Raw genomic sequence first — 21755 nt, forward strand, 5'->3', positions numbered from 1 at the left:
TGACCAGTGACAGTCGATCGGGCTGCCATGGCCTATGTGACGTCCCTCAGGCCATGCATAATGAGGACAACTGAAGAGAGAGCGGTTGGTTTTTCCGCGTCTTTCACATCGATTTGCGCGCTCACCGCTTCACGTGCACGTGTAATATTTGGCTCAGGTATTCCTGGCAGTGTAATCTAAACGTCGCGCAGGTTTACTTGCACTGCTCAAAGAGTGTTGCAGGGTCCCTTTAACGTGCGCTAACATCATGCAACATACAGACAGGCACCTTTTCAAGAGCAGACCACGTGCGGCCACCATGTACCAAATTTATTCCATACATAAGTTGCACCGGTGGGTAAGACACACCAACGAAAATGTCAGAAAGAAACCGCGACTTATACACCGGAAAATACGGTACGCAAAATTTGTTTGAGCAGACTGGAACTCCAGACAACTTTACAAAGAAGGAGGCAGTGAAGAAGTATTCTGACAAGCAGGCAATCACAGTTGGAAGTTGAGAGAGTTAATAATGCACCGTTTAGGCCTGTTGGTATTTATGTCACACCATGAATGAATGAAAAGTCTTTATTGTGGAATGGCTCTTTGGCCTAATAGGAGGGGAAGAAGGGTGTCGGAGAAAAGACAGAAACAAAGAAAGAAGAGAAAGAAGTGCGTACACACATGCGTGTACATGGTATACATTTGCAATCACATGCGGCGATCGATGCCTGCCTCGTGAGCGAACGCCCAGAGGGAGAGCAGGGTGTCGCGGCTGTTGTTGCTGGGGGTGGTCCATTGATGCAGAGTGCTGATGTGCGGTGACACCATAAAGTTTTTTTTATTTTTTTTTTTTTTCTGGAAACGTGGAACCATACCAGGAGCCTGGCACAGAAATCTAAACTGGCCATGGTGAGTGGAAAACAGAGTGCACGCTTTGCTCTCGCGCAAGACAGGCCAGATATAGGGGGCCTGACACAGGTGCCAATGCATAAATAAAACCTGTTTTTAAATTTTTAACATGTTAAACAATGGGATGCCTACAATTATATGAACAAGTCCTACTTACTGCGCCTGGGACTACTTCCATCCAGTACGAATTTTCCGTGTACTCCTTGATTTCAATGGCACTCTGATTGGATAAATTAATAATGGCAGGTGTGAGGAAATGCAATGCAATAACCACAAGTACAGACAATGGGTAGAGGACGTCAATGGAAATTAAAAAAAAAAAAAGTAGTTGAAATATGGCGACACTTCCCACTTCCAACCTCCATCGCATAGCATACAAATTGTGACTGAGTTGTCGCAACTTTTGAGAACGTCAGCTGGAACGCTGAAATTTGTGCTTTTGCCTTCATATTTTCGCACTCTCTTTTTGTCTTGCAGCCACCAGGCCTCTGGGCCATTTTTGTTTCCCATATTGACAAAGGTTAACTGCAAGCCATAGGTCCTGCACTTGTTGGGGGATTTAAGTATGTGGTTCTCCACAACAGAAACATTTGACCTTTTCAACTAGCAACTTTTGGGCAACAGTCACCCCTGTTTGTACTGGTATAAAAAGTGCACACACACAAGTCCAATAAGCGCTTGGAAAAAAAGACCAAAGAAGGCACATACAAAAAAAAAAAGAGAATGAAATTCCCCATTTTGAATGTACAAGCTGTGAAAAGCGGTGCTAACAAATTCCAATGCAATGCATTAAACCCTGAATACGCATGCACAAATTTCACCTTGCTTTGTAATAATAAATAATGCTTTGGCTTATTGAGAATTAACAAGGTGCTTTCATCACACTTAGCATATGTTCACCCTGGCCCTGTTTTGACAGAATGCGAGCCACCAGCAAAGGGCGCTTGGCAGACGAACTTCGTATCTTACAGAATTGCAGCCATCGGGCAAATCCGAAGATGTTGCGACACAGAACCGCACTGAAGAATGGCAGAAACACCCGGCAGTGCTATTCAAGTATGACGCCAACAGTGAGGACAAACCTCGCAAGAAAGCCCCAGAGTGAGATCAAGGCTACTGAATTTGAGAGACCCTAAACAGAGCAAGATCTACTTACATGCAGCTAAAAACACAACGCTCTTCAGCATTGTTTGAAAGAATTCCATGAGCCTTCTGACATATTGTTTTGGCGCATTTTGCAAATGTTTTCAGTGGTAATGACGCGTCCAGCGTCTGAACAATCTGTCACTTTTTACTTGTGCTTTTTACGATGTTTGAAAGTCCATGTAGTATAAAAAAAGGACTATGGTTCCAACCTAACCAAGGACACCAATTTCATCTAGATATTACAGCCTCCAAGTGAAAAAAAAATGTACAAAAGTGGGAAATAATTCAAGCAGCCTAGAATCCAGCTGGAAGAGAGGGGGGGAAATTTTGTGGCTCCGCATCAATGATTAGCTGTGTCATTCCATTAAAGAAAATACAAGAAAGAGGCAGGGTGGGTGAGGGAGCGGCGTACCTTGCAGTTGTTGAGGACCAGGTAGTACGGCGTGAAGGTGACAATTCTTGTCAAGCCAGTGGCACTCAGTGCAATCCCAACGCTCAGCTGAAATAAAATAAAACGCAACACCTCCAAGTGATGCTTCAATATTCCACGACGTTTTCCATTCCAAGATGATCATCCCATTTGCGACCACGGCCTGCCATGTACGTACCAGGTAAGAGTGACCATCCTTGGATTTGGCTACTATCGTCCCCGAGCTTCCGACTGCATCCAGGGAGAACCGTTCGGACCACTCCGAGTTGAAGATCTTTATGGCAGCCTAAAAGAGTGAAATTGAAAAAAACAACTTTGATAACTGCCCCGACCAGCAACGCAGGCAGCTCTACCGCTAACCCCTGTCGCAAGCACACTTAATCCCAAAACAGTTTGGTCCACCATTGGACTAGCATTGCGAGTAATCATATTGATTGCCATGAACGTTCACATCTTAGATGCTCTACCTCCTAATCTCTCTTAGAGAACAGTAAGATATGCTCAAGCTGACAGCAAACACAAAGAAAGCCTGCATATGCTCAAATACAACTACATGTCATTTTAAAAATAATAAAAAAAGGAATCCCACCTTCTTTTTCGTGAACAGGGTCTTGGAACGGTAGGAGAACAAGACAGGGCCGTCGAACGAGGCGGGGTGGGGGATCCCCGCTGAATCTTCGGTCTGGCATGCCCCCGCAACAATAGGGAGGAAGGCAAGACAAGAGTTAGAAACCATACAGGCAGACTGCCCTGCGCACTACTACGGCTTGGTCAAGAAAACACATAGGAACAGAGCATGGAAAGCATGCACGAGAAAGGCACTTCATCTGGTCAGAAGTTAATGTATTCTGCATACAGACTTTCAGAGGCTGCTTTATGGGACCCTTCCTGAGAGCCTGCAAACATTAAGCTCTCATAGAGAACAACTTGTGATAGCTAAAACTGATAAAAAAAAAAAGGAACTTTAAGGCCTTTGGGTTTTATGCAAATGAAGAAGCATCAAGCTTACAAACTGCTGCAAGGCAGTTGACTGCTCCGATTTAGCTTTACAGGGTCACAATATAGCACTTAATATGATTCTTTTTAATTCACACTCATCAAATTGCCCTTTAAAACATTACAGATGCACCTCTAAGTCAATGTGCCAATGCAGTGGGCTTATGGCCAGCCAGGGTTGCCTTTAGGCATTTCCTCTTTTTTTAAACCATAAAACGATGTCACAGTTTTTAACAAAAACTTGCACTGGGCTGCCTGACACAAACATGCATTCAACTGTATGTGCAAAGGCACAAGGTTATGTTCTCACATATTCCTGTAACGGCACAACAACGTTCTTCACATGACATGGAGAGAAAACATTCGGGTGCACATTTTTACCAAAGGTAACTGCAAGCAGCACGCACAAACACGAACAGCAAGAATAACGCTTTGTGCAAGCATGCGAGGTGCCTAAGAGATGTCGAAGAAGACTACGAACTAGTAGTACACATCACATCAGAGTACAGACAACAGTGACACGAGAAAGGTGCACCATTGATCGTGTCAGCTGCGAGTCGTGACCATGCCCATTGCACACTGAAGAAGAAAAAAAAAAAGAAAGAAACCATGCCATTCAGGATGCTCAGGCAAACTACAGAGAACATGTGCGTGAATGTGCCAACACCTAGCATCCATAAGAACCTTCACGCTGTACCTGTACTGGGCTCATCACTTCGGACTCGACAGACGACTGCGACCTTAGAGATTTACGTCTGTCGTCTCCCCCCTAGCAGGCGTTAACACACACACAAAAAAAAAAGGAGGGAAAAAATATAGCAGCGCCAGATCATGTACAGAGCAAATTATTTGTTCAGCCACTGTTCAAACAGTAACAATTTTTCACTTACAACAGTGACCTTGCTTGACTGGTTTTGGGCCCTTCAAATCTGTCTTAGTAACTAAAGGGACAGTGAGGATGAGTTCATATAGACAGAATAGTGAACCTAGATTAGGTACATGCCACAAATGTGGGCGACACAACTACAGTAAATAAGTAAAAGGCGAAAGGGTGGGGACAATAAAAAAAAAGCAGGTGGCATGAATTGACAGTGCCAGTAAAATCCCACTACAAAGAATCGAAGCTGAAATTACAGGCACAATTTTCACAGTCAAGTGAACCATCATATCTGATACCACAGCTCATTTTAAGAACTAGTGAAGGGATATAAGGTGGTGTGAAGAAGGTAACAAATCACAATTACATGGCTCTTCTCTCACTAAAAATGCCGTATCACAACAATTTTGTACGTAAAATAAAAACGCAATCTAAATGAAAGTTCCAATCAAGTCACAATGCAGCGTCAATGGATTATGCATCGCCTGACACTGTCAATTCACATCACGACTGACTTCATGTGTGAACTTCGTAACACTACGTGGGAATGCATAGTGAAGCCTGCTTGGGTTTTTTTTAGCTCCATCAACATGAAACCCAGACAACCTGCCTAGAACAGTTGATGCTGTAAAAATCGGCACTGCAATCCTAAGCCAAGTTTGGCTCATGCTGCAATTGAAATGAAACGTGAAACATAAAAGCAAATCTGCAGAGATAAGATGTTACCCCAAATGATTACTTTTAGTACTTTTAGAGACTACTTTTACTAATGTTTGCTTTTACTCCTACTTTGCTTGCATTCAGCGATATCTTACCCTATGCTGCATAAGATAGTGCAAGGGGGCAAGGGAATGACCGATGTCGAAGCAAACAAAAATTTATCCTCCTTTATTTTTTCCCTGAAGGTTTGGAAAGCAATAAAAGTTTGAGATGTTTACATCTGACAAAGCACATTGGTTAGAGAACCCCATTGTCAGTGAAACCAGCAACCTTTACTTTTTAGTTACCAGTTACTTCTAACATGCGCTAAAAGCATGACGACGAAAGTTATAAAAAAACTAACAGTCCCAATCAGAGTATTAAAAAAAACAGTCAGTAGCAAAGAAGTTGCTGTGTTAGTAGTCTCCCTAGTTAATACCAAGCACCTTTTTTTGTTATATAAAGTGTGCAATTAAGAAGGACAAACCAATGGGAAGCAAGTCAAAAAGGAAAGTTCAAGTATGTGAACGAGAACTCACAAAACTGTTGTGCTTTTTTTTACCAACCTGCAAACATCCGTGTCGGAAAACATCGTTATATGTCACAGGAGGCACGTCACTCAGGCTTGGCCTTGCCTAGTTTTTACACAAGTACTTACGCAAGTCCTTAACGCAAATACTTACGAGCCTCTTAAAGACCTTAGTGGGAACATTGCTCCCTTTAATGTACGGGCTGTCGTATTTATTCACTTGGTGATGAGACCGCTTCCTCTCTTGGATGGCCGGAAGCTCTATCATAATCCTCTGATCAAACGCGCAAAACAGGCAACACCCTTTAGAGGGGCAACGTTCACCCGAGTTTGGTGTCTAACTAGCGGCACAGTGCGTTACCCAAAACCGAGCCATGGTTCAAGAAGCGTTAGAGGAAAGAGGATGCTGTCAACACTTGGCAACATTAGGAGAAATTTAACAAAGTGTTGCAAGAAAATTAGCATTAGCAGAAATTACTATAATTAAACAAGTTTTCAAATTATTTGAGAAAGAATAACAATTACAGTAAATTATACAATCACAAGAATTTCATTAATAATCGGAGAGTTAGAACTACCCGATATAAGATTATTAGGGTTATGACTATGGGGTTCTAGCAGCCGGCCGTGGCTACCAGAGGAGATATAAAAGTCATCTCAAGGAAGGAGGTTTGCTAACGGTCGTTCTCTGTCGAGTCCCAGCTACCACTGAATCCCCAATCATGCTCCACTTGTGTCCCACGCATCGTGTCCACTTCGTCAATCTCTTCTTTATCTGATACAATGTGTCACAGGTGCATATGACCACTGCACCCCGTTGGTTGCTACAAGGTTCTGGTGATTTTTCTTTTACAGCGAACGCTGTGTTTGGAGGGGGTTTTTCGCTCGTGTCTTTCTGAGCTGCCGAATTTGGTGGCACTTCTTGAGACACATAATACACATTCAAAGAGTGGAGGGCGCATGAGAGTAGCAGTCATATTGCCGACTGTGATGTTCGCGCTACCACACAAGCAGCAGCCACCCAAGACTCGGACACTGCACGAGCAGGCCTCCAATCAGCAACAGAAAAAGCGCGAGAACGCACAATGGAACGATGACTTCTCCACTTCACACAATGGCGCAACACTGGTCTAGCCAACCATCCCAAACCACTCCCCATGAACAATGGCATGAACGTAGCCCTTTGGAGGGACATTTTATTCAGGTAGGAATGCTCTGAAATCCAGTCCAGTGCTTCGAGCGATCCCAAAAGCAGCACACTTGGCATTTCAATGAAAGCCTCGGTTGTCATGAATCTCAGTGCTTCCGTATACAGTTTGGTGCGCTTAAGTGAAAATGTCAAAATGACACGTCCGTGAATCTGCCGCCTCAGCTTTCAGTGCCGTTTTACTTAGGCAAAGATGTAAATGTGGTTGAAAATTTTGTGCGCATCTCGCCGTTACACACAGACGTTTAGAGTAAAACAAAAATGTTATAGAAAAGCTTTTTCAAACTTGGGAAGATTGTGCTGCACAGCTGAAGCAGGCCTTGGTCCTGACTGGCACGGTTACTATGTGCATTATGTACACAAGTTTTCAACGCTTCCATTACGAAATCATTTTTTAATGCCTATTTCACGTTCAGTTTGAGGCTCTGACCTTGAATGCCTGTAAATATTTGGTTATAGCCAAATATTATTCAGGTAGTAAGGTAATTCCTGGTTGCGTGAGAGGAATCACCTCGCAATACATTGCGTTTTCTCAATTCTCCTTAAACCCCTTTGTAGACGTGCTGGAATTTTGAGTGCATTCAACTTGTCAGCTTTTTTCTCCTTAACCTTCACATCTGCTGGGGTAGAGAAGGGTGCTCATAATCAGGGGATGCCTAGAATGAAGTACAATAGCTTAATAGCTTGAAGTGCTCCTGAAATTTTTTTTTGGTCAGCCAGTATTAGCCATAGTTTCGTTGCCACTAAGCTGTCTCAATAAACTAATGGAGAAGTTTCCCCTTCTGTTCATGTCTAACTGTGCTTATGTATAGATATGCATCAGATTTTATCGCGAACAATTAAAAAGAAAAGAAACAAAAAATGATTTTCACAACTCAGTGTTATTAAAGTGATAATCACTTCAAAATAAAAATAAATGACAAATGCGAAACACAGCTGGCATTGATTTCAAACAGTTTCTCGTGTTCAATTTGAAGCTGCCATTGTCAAACTGCTTCGTTGACTTTTAATTAGCACCTGTCATCTTTGTTTCCAGCAAAAAAGGTATCAAAGCTTGGGGGTAAAAAGAAGAAAAAATATTAAAAAAAACAAGACACGCTGATGCTCACCTAGCAACATTGTTTGGCAAACATCGCAGCCAAAATAACTTTTACAAATGCGTTTGACCTACAGGTTCTTTGTTTTCTCCAAATGTTTTGAGGAATTAAACGTTAGATACACGAAATCCAGTTTTCCTTGAGTATTCTCATTTTTTTGAACCAAGTCAGAGTTGGCCCTGTGAGCATAACGCCAGCCGACCACGTCTGAGGTACACAGGCACTGAAATTATGCAGACTACCGCATTTGCACGATTCCAACGCGCACCTTTTTTGGTTAAAATTACCCTTAGAATTTGCGTGCGCGGTACAATCGGGCTCAAAACTGAAATTGGCATTCAATGTTCCCCGCTTTGGTTTGAATGATAGCAGGAGTCGGACAGGCATGTTTACGAACCACAAGGAAGTTTTGCTGCCGTAGTTGCATGTGTCAAACAAAATGTCTTCTCCCAGGTATGTGATCTGCGCGATAGAACTGGCGACAAATTTTTTTTTTTTTTTTCAAATTTTCCTACGTAAACTAACCCGCGCGTTACAATCGGGGGCGCGTTATAATCGTGCAAATACGGTATGTGTAACCAAATATGCGTAAAAAGCTAGCCACAAATTTTGAAGTGAAGGCACTTCCAGTACTAACCTTGTAGTAGATGTCCACTGTTGTCTTGTTGACCATCCAGAATGGGCAATACAGCCCCAGCACTATGCAGTCGTTGGTCGTCTCAACGTGCATGCCCAAATCCTGCACAGTTTCAGGGGCCCATTCAGTGGCAACACTACCAACAGTCTAGCACTTGTGACATTGTTTAATTAATGGCACAGTACAAGCTTCAAATACATGGTTCCCTAAATATTTCAGCACTCAAGGTGACAATTTACACAGTTTACTACGGTACAGTGGCACACTGTATTGGGGGTGTGCAGACCAATGGTGCGGCAATATTTGATACTTTTGGATATCGATATCATATTTGACTTGAGCTCAAACTGAGTAGCAGTATTAAAGAAACGAGTATTTTCAGTGTTTGAAAATACAAGGTGCATGCTCAATGACACTCAGTTAAGCCTTGTTTTATCCAACTCAGGTGGAGGAAATTAACCCCCTATGTTAACTACAAAAATTCACTGCTAAAGAAAACATGCAAAATGTGCCCATCACAATGAAACAAGCATCATCTGGATGGCATTTTGAGCCCTTATGATTGAAATGAGGACAAAGGGACGGGGGAGGGGGGGGGGATAATTAGGAGCTCCTATTCAAAAATATTCAAGTAAAATCATTCTTCACTTCATATTGAGCTCGAAAGCAAAAATCATGTACTGTTCACACATGCCTATTAACTGGTTATTCTGCCAGAACACTCAGGAAAAACTCCTACACTCTGAATTTCCTACGGCTTAGCCTGGCTTCACACGCTTTCATAGCGGATGTGTGAACCTGGTGCAGCAACTGAGTTCAGAATTATGCATCACCATCTGAAGGCCTTCTTCGGTCTCAAAGGTCAACACTGAAAGTTCATCCATCGAAGTTTCCAGGAGCTTTGCACAAGACCACTCCATGTCTCGGTAGCCAATCAGCTGCAAAATAGGCAAGTAAATGAATGAATGAACAAAATGTGATGCATTACACTTTGTTATTTTTTGCCCACCAAAAATGAACATAAAAGGGTGAGGACTCTTTAGGAAGGCCGCATACCGCCAGCTGAGTAAAGATGCAACGCTACATTTGATTTACTAGAATTATCACACTCACACATGTACAGGTTACCCCAGAACTTCATGCTCATTTTTTTTACGAGGCCCTAGCCGCATTTTGCTGCAGTTGTCAGAAGCATAACATGGGACAGCAAGCCAGAGGAGTAATGCCTGCTATGACAAACTAGACCAGTTAATAAACTAAAATCTGCTTGAAATAATTAACTCCCTTGTTGCTGTTGAAGAAAGACATATGGCAGTTCAACTAGAGGTTAAGTTTAACCAAGGAAAGCAGGCTGTGAGAATTTAAGAAACACAAACTCTCCAAGTTTGAACTTTTCCGGTCACATACGGACGGCTGTTTACAAGCGTATGTCTGGATTTTATGGCAAATAAAAAATTGAAAGATATAACCTGCCTAAAAGCAATGTCGCCCACTTGAATATTTCAAGTAAATCCCACTCCTATTCCACTTAAAAGACAGCAGTGCACAAGACCACAGAGCTACAACGCTGCCAAACATTAGCTGAAAAATGCCTGCTTAGTATGTTCTTCGTTTTGAGCAAGTGCCATTGCTATCTACGTGCTAGTAACTGTATTTTAAACTCCATCTAGCAAGCCAACAGTCTACGAAACATCAACACCAAGTGATGTTCAAGAACATTTTGTCATAGACATCTCTCTGAATCTCCCCCGAGAGCTGCAGGCAAAAGTGCTTCTCGCTTTCTGGAGGACAGAGTCAACCTCAGCCTGCTACAGTCAGGTAACAGCACTTCAGAAGCTGTAATGGAAATTTCAGGCCTGTTCAAGTATTAATTCTGCCTCCGTAATAAAGCATAAAGAATTGCTTTTTAGCTTCTACATGCATTCTTTTACTTCAACGTGCTTTGTAATCTCCTGTTACCCCATTACGTTAGTTATACCCTGTCACACGGGCACTTTCAATCCGGATTGAAGTGAAGCACGTGTGACTTTTCGAGCACGCTCGACGCACCGCCGCTGCTACATGGCACGTTTATATCCCGATCGAGAATTTGCACCGGTTGCACTCGCATACGCCAGATGGCGCTAAAAATGTACTTCACAGCCCGCGTCTGGTAACTTTGCACGGTCGTAGTAATATGGAACTATATAAATGTTACTGCACACTTATTTGGGTAAAGTTATTTGATACAATTTGTGGTGTTAATAGAAGTTGCCACCTCCGGTGCCATTACTCAGCGGGGACAAGAGTACCACCACTTTCATCCAATCTCGCTTGGAAACCTTAATCACGCTTGAGAAACCAGAATTGAGTTCGAGCGGAATCTGGCTCAATCACGATTGCAACTGCCTTGTAGCAGCGCCTGATCCGGGTTGAGCTCAATCCGGGTCGACTCAATCGCGATTGAGTGTCAGTGTGACAGGGGTATTAGTTGCAGCTATTATCATGTATTGCTGGCATGTGCAAAAACAAGAGAGCATGCAGTCACCTTTAGCTGAAGTTTAGACTCGCCAATCTCTGCATTCCAGAGCTCCACTCCTTGGCCAGCTTCTAGGCAGAACAATTTGCTCATGTTCTGAAGAGAGAGAGAAAAGAAAAGATTAAAATGAAACAACTTAGCAATTCACAAGCCATACAGCCTGCACAAGCAGTTCAGGTGGCATACTTGAACCGTTCCACCAAATTTTCAAGGGGTTAGTCAGGCAGTGTTTAGAAGGGAGGGGCTGCTTGGCACTTTTCCCTAGTGCACAAAGCTTTTACAGGAGGCTGACCAGGAAATTGCCAATTAAGCACACGTTAGCCTCCCTAATTAGCTTTGCCTGCCTTTGCTGTTTAACTCATTTCTTGTCACCACAGTCTCTTTTGATATGTACTACCTATTTGATCTGGGAAACTCAATTTCCCTAAAGATAAGCAGGATTTTAAAGGGAGAAATGAGGGAGGAAAAAAAGAGCACCTAATGAAGTCTTGACGCTATATATAATGAGCTAACTTTTCAGTTCTTGGAAGTTGAAGAAAAGATACACTACAAGTCCTTCCTTTACAGTCATGTAAACATACACTAAAACGTACGCAAACTACTTCTTTACCGAAAATCTAAATTTTCTGTTGTTGCCACTTAACCCATTCGCTTCCAAAGCCGGCGATCCGCCGGCCACGTTTGTCAAGGCCAAACTGCGATAAGCCGGCGGTTCGCTGGCCCCCAGAAAAACCATTGCTTTAAAACACCCCGGTAGAAGGCGCTACCCTCTGCTCTGTGTCTGGTTGTTTTGTCCTATTCACACCAGATGGACATAGTTGTCCAGTAAAGTCGACCTTGGTTGTCGAAAAAAAAATTTGGCGGGTATTTTGGCTCCCGTTTCTCTTTCGAGTTGCTCGCCGCTTGAAGCATGGCGTCGCGAAAGAAAAAAAGCCTTACGTGCGATGAAATTCTCGAGCTGGTGTTTCAAAGTGAAGAAGAAAGCGACTCTGGGGACGACACAGAAGTTCTCTCCGACCAAGGAGGCAGCAGTGACGAGAGTGACTCCCACAACAACAGTGATTGTGAAAGCGAGGTGAGTGTACATCAAGGCGGTCTCTCCAACCCACCACCTTCAAAGAAGTCCAAAAATGACGACTGGAAGTGGGAGGAAAAAGACAGTTCTGAAACTGTCACCAAACTGCCTTTTAGCGGATGTGCTGGTGTGAAGCGATCGATCGAACTGAAAGTAGGTGACAGTCCACGAGCAGAAGAATTGTTCAACGCCCTCATCGGAGACGATTTTTGGGAGATGATTTCCAGGCACACGAACGCTTATGCAAAGGAAAAACAGGCTTCCAACCCGGACCCCACATGGCATGATACGACACCGGGGGAGATGAAAGTTTACTTTGCGCTTTGTGTACTAATGAGCCAGGTAAAAAAGAGCAGCATACAGGCGTATTGGTCGCAAAGAAGTGTTATTAGCACACCATTTTTTGCGACGGTGATGCCAAGGCAACGTTTCTGGGCGCTCTCCCGGTATCTACACTTCTGTGACGACAACCTCACCGCAAGTGATGACAAGCTGGCGAAGTTACGACCTGTACTGGACTACATACTCAAGTCCATCGGCAGTGCCTACTCTCCAGAAGAAGGTCTCGCTGTGGATGAGAGCTTGATGAAGTTTCGTGGTCGTCTCGCATACGTGCAATTCAACCCGTCAAAACGCGCCCGTTTTGGCGTGAAGTTTTATAAGCTGTGCGAATCTGCTAGTGGCTACTGCCTCAACTTTTCTGTATATACAGGAAAAAGTGAGCATACGGCCGCTACCATTGGAATGTTGTGTAGTGAGGCTGTCGTCATCAACCTTTGCGGCGATCATCTCGCGGATGGTCACACGATCTACATGGACAATTGGTATTCCTCACCCTTCCTTTTTCTTCAAATACACGAAGCCGGATCTAACGCCGTGGGTACTGTTAGGGTGCATCGCAAGAACATGCCCAAAGAGCTAAAAAAGACAAAGCTGAAAAAAGGCGAGTGCAAGGTCTTTTTCTCCCAAGGCATCATGGCCTTGACATGGCAGGACAAGAAGCCGGTCAACATGCTTTCTACGTGTTACAAATCAGCCAATGTGACTGATACCGGCAAGAAGAAACGCCGCAATGATCTGCCGGTTTTGAAGCCCCAGGTTGTGCAGGACTACAACCGTGGAATGGGAGGTGTCGATCGAGAAGATCAACAGCTCGCTTCCTTCCCCATAATGCGTAGGTACGCAAAGGGATACAAGAAAATATTTTTCTACATCATGAACATCGCTCTTTACAACAGCTACATCTTGTCAGCCAAGATTACGGGAAGGCGAGCCAGCTACACAGACTGGAAAGTCGACCTGGCGGAGCAGATGATCGAAGAGGCTGTGTTGCCGGGCTACCGGCGTCGAGGCAAATTTCCTGTCGGTGACTCACCAATGTGACTAGAGGCCTGTGAGTGGGCTCACTTCCCTCGGCAAATACTCCCGAATGCCATCAAGTCAAACCCATCAAGGCAATGTCACGTCTGCAAAGCCCAGGGCAAAAAGAGCGAGAGCAGGTGGGAGTGTGAGAAATGTGGGGTGGCACTTCACATGCCCGTCTGCTTTAAGATCTTCCACACACGCAAGGTTTTCTGACTGCAGTGCTTTTCGAACTATTTCTTGAACAGAATAAAACAAAAAGTGTTAGTGTGCGATTTAAATAGCCGGAGTTGTGGAGGTTTCTTTACGGCGGCGTAGAGGGCCGCTCGTGCCGCCGAAATTTGCGCGGTACAGCACGCGGGGACGGGCGTTAGAGCGGCGGAAGCGAATGGGTTAAGGGGGGAGGCTGGTCTTTGACAAACTTTTTTATTTTTCAAGCTATTGAGATGAAAACTTCAAAACAGATGTATTTCAGAATTCTGATTTCAAATGTCAATTTAGATTTTGGATATCGCAAGTAGTTCTAATTTCATACAGATTTCATTGTTGAAAGCCTATCCCCAATTTAAAAAAAAAAATCTGCTTTAATGATGCTTCTAAACTGCCCTTCATTGCATTGTTTAGCAACCAGGGAGTGCAATAAAAGTATTCCCATGCTTCTAGCCTTCCTACAACCAATTGTATGAGGGTTCAAACTTCGTTGTTTGAACAAACTTCATTGTATGAGGGTTCAAACTTCGTTGTTTGAACCCTCATACAATTGGTTGTAGGAAGGCTAGAAGCATGGGGATACTTTTATTGCACTCCCTGGTTGCTAAACAATGCAATGAAGGGCAGTTTAGAAGCATCATTAAAGCAGATTTTTTTTTAAATTGGGGATAGGCTTTCAACAATAAAATCTGTATGAAATTAGAACTACTTGCGATATCCAAAATCTAAATTGATATTTGAAATCAGAATGCTGAAACACACCTGTTTTGAAGTTTTCATCTCAATAGCTTGAAAAATAAAAAAGTTTTGTCTAAGACCAGCCTCCTCCCCTTAACTTTCGGCTACAGCTTTGGAAGAGTGTCATCATGGCAGCGTAGCTGAATTCCAACATGCACCACGCACGGCATAGTGAACTAACCCATAGAGCCGCTCAAAGTTACTGCCAATACATCAACTTTCCTTATAGCCATGCCAAAAGCTACAAAAGTAGCCTCACGAAGCACAGCTAATGCCACGCAGGCGATCCTCCCGTAGTTGAGAAGTAAGACAGGCAAAACTTGTTGCACTGTCCGGTGAGACAACAAGGCTGGGATTCCCCCCTTGAAAGACACGACCGAGGGGACACAGACCTCCAGCTTGACGTAGAGGCTGCAGGAGAGCAGGTTTCGCACAAGCACGGTGGGCTGAAGCTCGATGCAGTACAGCGGCATGGTCGAGATCTTGCCCACGCTCTCGTCAAACTTCACAGGCTCCCTCTTGCCAGACACCTGCAAGGGTTAATTAAGAAGGTGGGGGAGGACGTTTGGATAAGTGCACTACAGAAATATGAGCGTTGAGGAGCAGCGCAGTGCAAGCACTGTGTAGAACGCAAACGTCGCCGCAGTTCTAGCGCTCATAGAACTAGATATCCCGACTGTCTACAGCTACTGTTACCTAGGACGTTAGCCCCAAGAGAGCCATAGGTACCAGGAAAGAGCAGACCTAGCACACATGCTATGGCAATGTCCGCAACTAGCCTCACTAGGTCACAATGTTAATAACAGTGAGCAGTGGGAGACCGCACTACGCGGCTCCAACCTGGAGGGTCAACTCTGGGCCGCCCAACTCGCCGAAGATGCTGCCAGAGCCAGGGGCTTCTGGCCGATGCCCAGAACTCCAAATGGCAACTAAATAAAGTCTCATTCTCTCTTTCCTAAACGAGCGTCCCCACGACTGCCATGTTTAGCTCTAAACGGCCACAATAAACAAACCCACTCCCATGTTGCACAAAAATGCTTGTAAGCCAATAGCTGTGCCGTCACCTTGCCATGGCCAGTTGTTGAAAGCAGCAAGGGGAAATTCAAAGTGCTAGAACTTTTCTTTCATTTGCTGCAGACACCACTGCAATGACCCACGATAACACTACCAAGGTTTAGAGATAAATGTTGCATTTCAGTCCACATTTGTCACTTACAAATGTGTCACAATAGCTACATTATAACCGCTGCTGTCATCAATGACACATTGCACTGAAAATTTTGTCCCGAAAGTTCTCTTCAGATTAAACTTCAGGGGCTTTCAAACAGCTCCCCTCCAGCTTTCTCACACTTACATTGATGTAGAAGTACTTGTTGCTTTCTGTCTTGGACGGGCACTGGAGAACGCTGTTCTGTGAGTGGTCGAAACCTTGCGGCTTCCAGATGAATGGGTCCATGGACATTCGGTACCTGAAGGGGACACCAGAGGTGACCACACACAACCAGGGGCCTCGATTAAAAGCAAGTCGCGTAGCACCACTGCAGCTTCTAGACATAAATCGACCATGTTTCCTTCAAAATTACTCTACTAACAACTGCCATTCACTTCAAATACAACCTAATTTTCATATCCTGTATTCAGCATTCATAATACACAGAGATTTTATGTCTAATGTGAAAAGGACAATTGTTAAGACAATAGAAGACTGGAATACCCTTGATGCACAAACTTTTGATGATGCAATGACTGTGTAATCGTTTGACCGGAAGCTGGAAATGTACCTCTCGTGATGTGCTTACTTTGTTTCATTGCTTGAAGTGTTGGCAAAATGTGTCAATCCTCCCACCCTGTACCAGCCCAAAAAGGGTTTACAGTATTCGAAATAAATAAACCAATAAAAATAAATAAAAAAATTATCCACCACAATCTCATTTTCGCACTTACGAAAATAATGAAGACATATCGCTTGAAGCACTGCCTCAGGCCTCCACAAATCATCCCACTCGCACCCGGTCTTTTTCTTTCCATCCTCTCAGTTCCTTTAACTCCCTCACTCCTTTCTGCTGTCCCTTCACCCTGCTCCTTTTCCCCTTGACCCATTCCTGATCCCAGCCACTGCACTCACTTGTCGCCGGCAGGCTTGAAGAACAGCTCGTTGGTCTTGGTGTACAGGGCGCGGACGGGAAGGTGCAGGACCTTGTGGGGGTCGATCACCCCACACAGGAACGCCTCCGACATGTTGGTGCCGTGGACCAGGTAGAACACCTCGATCGGCACTGACAAGTGGTTCACAATCTGCACACGAGACCAGCACACGGGGTGGAGGAGGGGCACTTTCTTCGAGTTCACAAAAGACAAGTGGGAAGATTGGCAAAGACACTGAAGACAAAAATACAAGTTGATTAGATTGATAGGTTAGCTCACCGAGAACACGAATATTCCACTCTTATGAGCAGCTTTTTCAAAATAAGGTAGAAAATAGTCAAAACGTGAAGACAGGAGCCGCCGCTACTGGCTATAACGCGCAACTTGCGCCGGAATTGTTTAATTAAATAATCTGGACACGTCTTTCCTGGCTGCCGCTGAATGGCACCACTCGTCCATACTTGGGGCGTCGGTGCCTCTTTTCGAGGAAGCGTGCAAGCTATGCACGAGGGGTTACTTCGACGCCAACATTTATGGGGCCTCAAAAGACCAATATCTTCAACAAAGCATCAATACTGACCACAGGCCTTTTGAAAGAACATGGGAGTACGGTAAAGCACAAGTGATTTGACCGAAACTGACCAAACCGCTCGGTACATGGTAGCGTTGCATTCTGTTGTTTCCATACCGCTATATATCACTACTGCCTCGCTTGCGTCCGGTTTATCCTGATGCAAACAGCGACTGCAGTCGCTGTTTGTGTCACATTTCATCAGCGTTTGATTAGTGATCTCTCCGCAATTTAGCCATCTTTCAGCACTGAATCAAAGTTCAAACGGCTATTGGAAGATCAGACTCCCTTTTGAAGCCAACTTTCTGGATTCCTTCCGTGTCCCTTTAACTCTTTCGTTACCGCGGGAAATTGACCAATTTTGAAGGGTCTAACAAAACACTTTTTTGTGCTCTACATATTGGTTAGGCACACATTGCAGTGACACAAAATGCAGATTATTCCACGCGCTTTCCAACACCACCAGTTTTAATAATGTTTTCCTAAATAATGATTGCGAAAAAAATTATCTAATTCGAAATTTTTGTCCACGCATCGAAGAAAATAAGAAAAAAGTAAGTTCTATATAATAAACGACCAGTAGTAGAAAAAATTTAGAATATACATTTTGTAGGTAGACATTTCAAAAACCCCTCCTAGAAAAAAAATTCAGTTGCGCAGTACAATTTGTAAGATATAAAAAAAAATGTTAGACCCCGTGGTGCCCGTGCCATGTGGTGAAGCCCAACCACTATTTCAAATTTTACTATTTTGGATGGTTCTCTAGAAGAAATCTGGTGGTTTGACATTAATAAAGGCCCAAATTAGCCTCCACGTGATGTAAAAACACCTTGTCAATGATTATGACCGGCACAATATTGAAGGCAAGCAAGCGATGTGAAAAAATCCGCTTGGAGTTGAGAACCAAACTCTTTCGTGGATGCTTGTTGACGTTCTGATGATCACTTATCAGTCAGAACTTTCATTTGCGGTTTAATATCATGTTCTGACTCACTATGGTAGCCCTGCTTTCAGGAATAAGGTACGATGCGCTCGAATCATGCCCAGCAAGCTTTCACCAAGCCGCCGTCGGGCTGTGAAGCGAGTTCAGCACTACGAGCCTACTACATTACAGCGCCACCTAACAATTTTGAAAAGAAACAAATACAAGGCTGTTGATGATGATGATGATGATTTAGGGTTTTATGGCGCAAGGCCGACGAGGGCAAAGAGCGCCATGACAATGGTGGGATGCTATGAGGCAATATTAAAATGGAATCTGTAAAAAATCCACTACCTCAAAATTAAACTATGGAAGTTGGTGTATAGGGCCATAATTAAAAGTAAGAAATATTGGTATGCAAGGTGTTAAAAACCCCACAATACCGCCATTGTTTTGTGACGGAACATGAGGCCAAGTGAGATCATGGGGAGTATGTTACGTACTTCAAGAAGTCAACATCGGCAAGGTAATTAAAGACTCTTCTGTAAGAAAACATGGGACTATCTGCTAAAAATAATGAAGGGTGCAAGGGTATGCAATGAGTGTATATTTCTTGAAAGTGGCGTTTTCTCTCTGTGTTGCACATCTTGCATTCAATGAGCATGTGCAGAACTGAGAGCTGCCCCCCACACCGATGACAGTGTGGCTTGTTTGCGTCCGTTAAAAGGTATGAGTGTGTAATGTGTGTGTGGCCAATTCTCAATCTGCATAGGGCTACCTCCACAAATCTGTCATGTTTTTCAGCAGGGGCTTTTCTATTTTGGGTTTAACGACATGTAGTTTGTTCTCTGCTTCTCTGTCCCATTGTTGCTGCCAGTGGTCCCGCAGCTTTTTTTTTACAAAAGGTTTCAGATCTTGATATGGGACCTTGTTTACGTCTATGCTGCTTCGAAGGGCGGCAGCTGCAGCACTACGGTCAGCAGCTTCATTTCCAGGAATGCCGCAGTGGCCAGGAACCCAGCAAACTGTGACAATGAGTTTCAGGCCATAAGCAGAGTGGAGAGCTCTTAAAAACTTCTACTCATCTTCCGAGATGAAAGATTTGAGACGACACTGAGAGAGTCTGTGTATATAACTGACTTCTTAACTTTGTTTCGAAGAATGTGGTTCAAAGCCAGTAGAATACCGTAGGCCTCTGCAGTGAATATACTTGTGTTCCTGTTCATTGTTTTGGATATATTAAGTAGGGGGCCATTTGCAGCACAGGATACGGTTGTGGTAGTTTTTGAAGCATCTGTGTAAAATTCAGCTGCCTTGTATTTGTCACGGAGGAACAGAAAATGCTGAGTGATGACAAAGTTTGGTACATTTTTCTTTTGAATTTCTCTAAAGGACATGTCACAGTGAATTGGGAAAGTGTCCCACCGAGCGACCAAATCATGAACTGAGGTACAGTAGACATCAGTGAGAGGAACTTGGAACTCGCTGACGAGGTGTGAAACTGCCAGCGGGAAAGGTGGAGCTATGGATGGTCGGTTTTTAAAGAGATGATCAGTTGTGTTATTTTTCATTATGGTATTCAGAGGGTGTTCCTTCAAAGAAGTCATCTTTGCGGCATACATCAGAGCAGTGTAGGCGCGCTGGTACCCTAGAGACCACTGGTTTGATTCGACGTGAAGGGATGGAATAGGACTTGTTCGATATGCCCCTGTGGCCAAGCGAAGCCCCAGGTTGTATACTGGGTCCAACATTTTGAGTGCTGTTTTTGTTGCAGACTGGTATACAATGCAGGCGTAGTCTATTCTTGACCTAACAACACTATTAAGGAGTGCTAGCAGACATTTTGTATCCGTACCCCAGGACTGATGAGATAGTACCTTTAAAATGTTCATTGTTTTCAGGCATTTTACTTTTAGTAATTTAATGTGCGGTATGAATGTGAGCTTGTGGTCGAGCAAAATACCTAGAAACCTGTGTTCCTTTTTCACTGGTATCGGCTGACCTCCTAACGTGATACAAGGAAGAGGTTGTACACCGCGTATCCTAGAAAAGACAACAACAGCACTTTTATCAGCTTTAAACTTAAAACCATTTCTTTCAGCCCATGTAACCAGCCTGTTGACACTTAATTGGATTTGACGTTCACATATCGACAGATTACAGGATTTAAAGCTAACTTGGATATCGTCAACGTAGGCAGAGTATGAAACAGTCCGGGGCAACACAGTTTTAAGAGAACTCATTTTAACAATGAACAGTGCACAGCTCAGCACTCCTCCCTGGGGTACGCCATTTTCTTGAACAAATGTTCTAGACAGGGCAGTCCCCACACGGACACGAAATGTGCGATCAGACAAATAGTCTTGAATAACATTGAGTATATTGCCACTAAGGCCAAACGACTGCAAGTCCAATAGAATGCCATATCGCCACGTTCTATCGTAGGCTTTCTCCATATCAAAGAATACAGAGAAGCAGTGCTGTTTATGGACAAAAGCGTCTTTAACATACGATTCAAACGCAACCAGATTATCTGTAGTTGATCTCCCAGACCTAAACCCTGCCTGATTTTTGTCTAGAACACCATGAAACTCCAGAAAGTAAAAAAGTCGTCGGTTTATCATTTTTTCCAGGAGCTTACACAAACAGCTGGTCAGGGCAATAGGCCTGTAACTAGCAGCAAAGGATGGTTCTTTCCCCTCTTTTAGAAGAGGTACAACGATTGCCTCTTTCCATGCTTTTGGAAAGCCGCCTTTCTGCCATATTTTGTTAAAGAGAGAGAGTATTGTGTAAAGTGTGTCAATGTGTAAGTGCCTGATCATCTCATAGCTGATTCTGTCAGCTCCAGGGGCTGACTTACCACATGTGGACAATGCAGTAATTAGTTCGGGATTCGTAAATGGGGCATTGTATCCTTCATTTGAGCGTTGGTTCACAAAAAGGGGCTGGCGCTCAGCTGCTTTCTTGTGCTGGAGAAATGTTTGTGTGTAATGAGAGTAACTGAATACGTGTTCAAAATGTTTGCCGAGAGCATCTGCTTGGTCTTTTATTGTGTTACCCACACTATTTACAAGGGGAGTAGGATTGGTCTTGTAGCCTTTTAGTTTATCCTAGTCCATACTTTGCGAGAGTCTGTGTAAGAGTTTATAGACGATATAAACCTTGTCCAACTTTCGTTTTTTGCTAAGCGCCGTGTCCGCTTTCCTTTGGCTTTTGCCCGTTTAAACTTAAGCAGGTTGTCTGCCGTAGGACAGCGGCGTAAGAGTGCCCATGCTTTATTCTGTTCGGAACGTGCACGCTTGCACTCCTCATTCCACCATGGTCTAGGTCTGGGGAGGGTTTTACGAGTGGTCTCTGGAATGCTCTTTTGAGCACAGTCAAGAATATGGGCCGTAATAAGTGAGCTGGCTGCTTCAACATCTAAATGACTTATTAGTGAAGGGGTTAGTCGGGAAAGTTCTTTGAATGTTTTCCACTCAGCTGCATGTTGTTTAAAAGTTCGAGGCGAATCGGTGTCTTGGGAGTTATTGCTTATAGCTAGTAGTTTTACGGGGAAATGGTCGCTGCCATAGGGGTTGTTAATTACTTTCCACTCACAGGTGGGCAGTAAAATTGCGGAGCCAATTGCCAGGTCTATTGCAGAATATGTGTTGTGGGCCGTGTTGTAGTATGTTGGATGTTTCTTATTAAAGATGCAACTGCCGG

At 43.8% G+C, this 21755-nt stretch overlaps 1 protein-coding gene across 3 annotated transcripts in view; it reads right to left on the reverse strand.

The window, feature by feature from the left end:
• The window catches only part of Vps13 (vacuolar protein sorting 13C), a 123427-nt gene that overhangs the window by 27134 nt on the left and 74538 nt on the right, over positions 1–21755 (reverse strand). The window contains exons 46-56 of one of the 3 annotated variants that reach the window (XM_077707056.1): positions 16538–16707; positions 15767–15881; positions 14805–14942; positions 11037–11123; positions 9343–9447; positions 8510–8611; positions 4161–4232; positions 3057–3149; positions 2646–2753; positions 2450–2536; positions 1049–1111 (exon numbers count right to left, since the gene is read on the reverse strand). In XM_077707056.1, coding sequence (XP_077563182.1) covers positions 1049–1111; positions 2450–2536; positions 2646–2753; positions 3057–3149; positions 4161–4232; positions 8510–8611; positions 9343–9447; positions 11037–11123; positions 14805–14942; positions 15767–15881; positions 16538–16707 — 1140 coding nt within the window. Of the gene's footprint in view, positions 1–1048; positions 1112–2449; positions 2537–2645; positions 2754–3056; positions 3150–4160; positions 4233–5578; positions 5606–8509; positions 8612–9342; positions 9448–11036; positions 11124–14804; positions 14943–15766; positions 15882–16537; positions 16708–21755 lie in introns of all 3 variants that reach the window. The other 2 variants (XM_077707057.1, XM_077707058.1) reach the window with 2 other exon arrangements.

Source organism: Haemaphysalis longicornis, unplaced genomic scaffold (genome assembly GCF_048455015.1).
Source record: "Haemaphysalis longicornis isolate Haplotype H1 unplaced genomic scaffold, Haemaphysalis longicornis Haplotype H1 scaffold_4, whole genome shotgun sequence".
Taxonomy (NCBI): Eukaryota; Metazoa; Arthropoda; class Arachnida; order Ixodida; family Ixodidae; genus Haemaphysalis; species Haemaphysalis longicornis.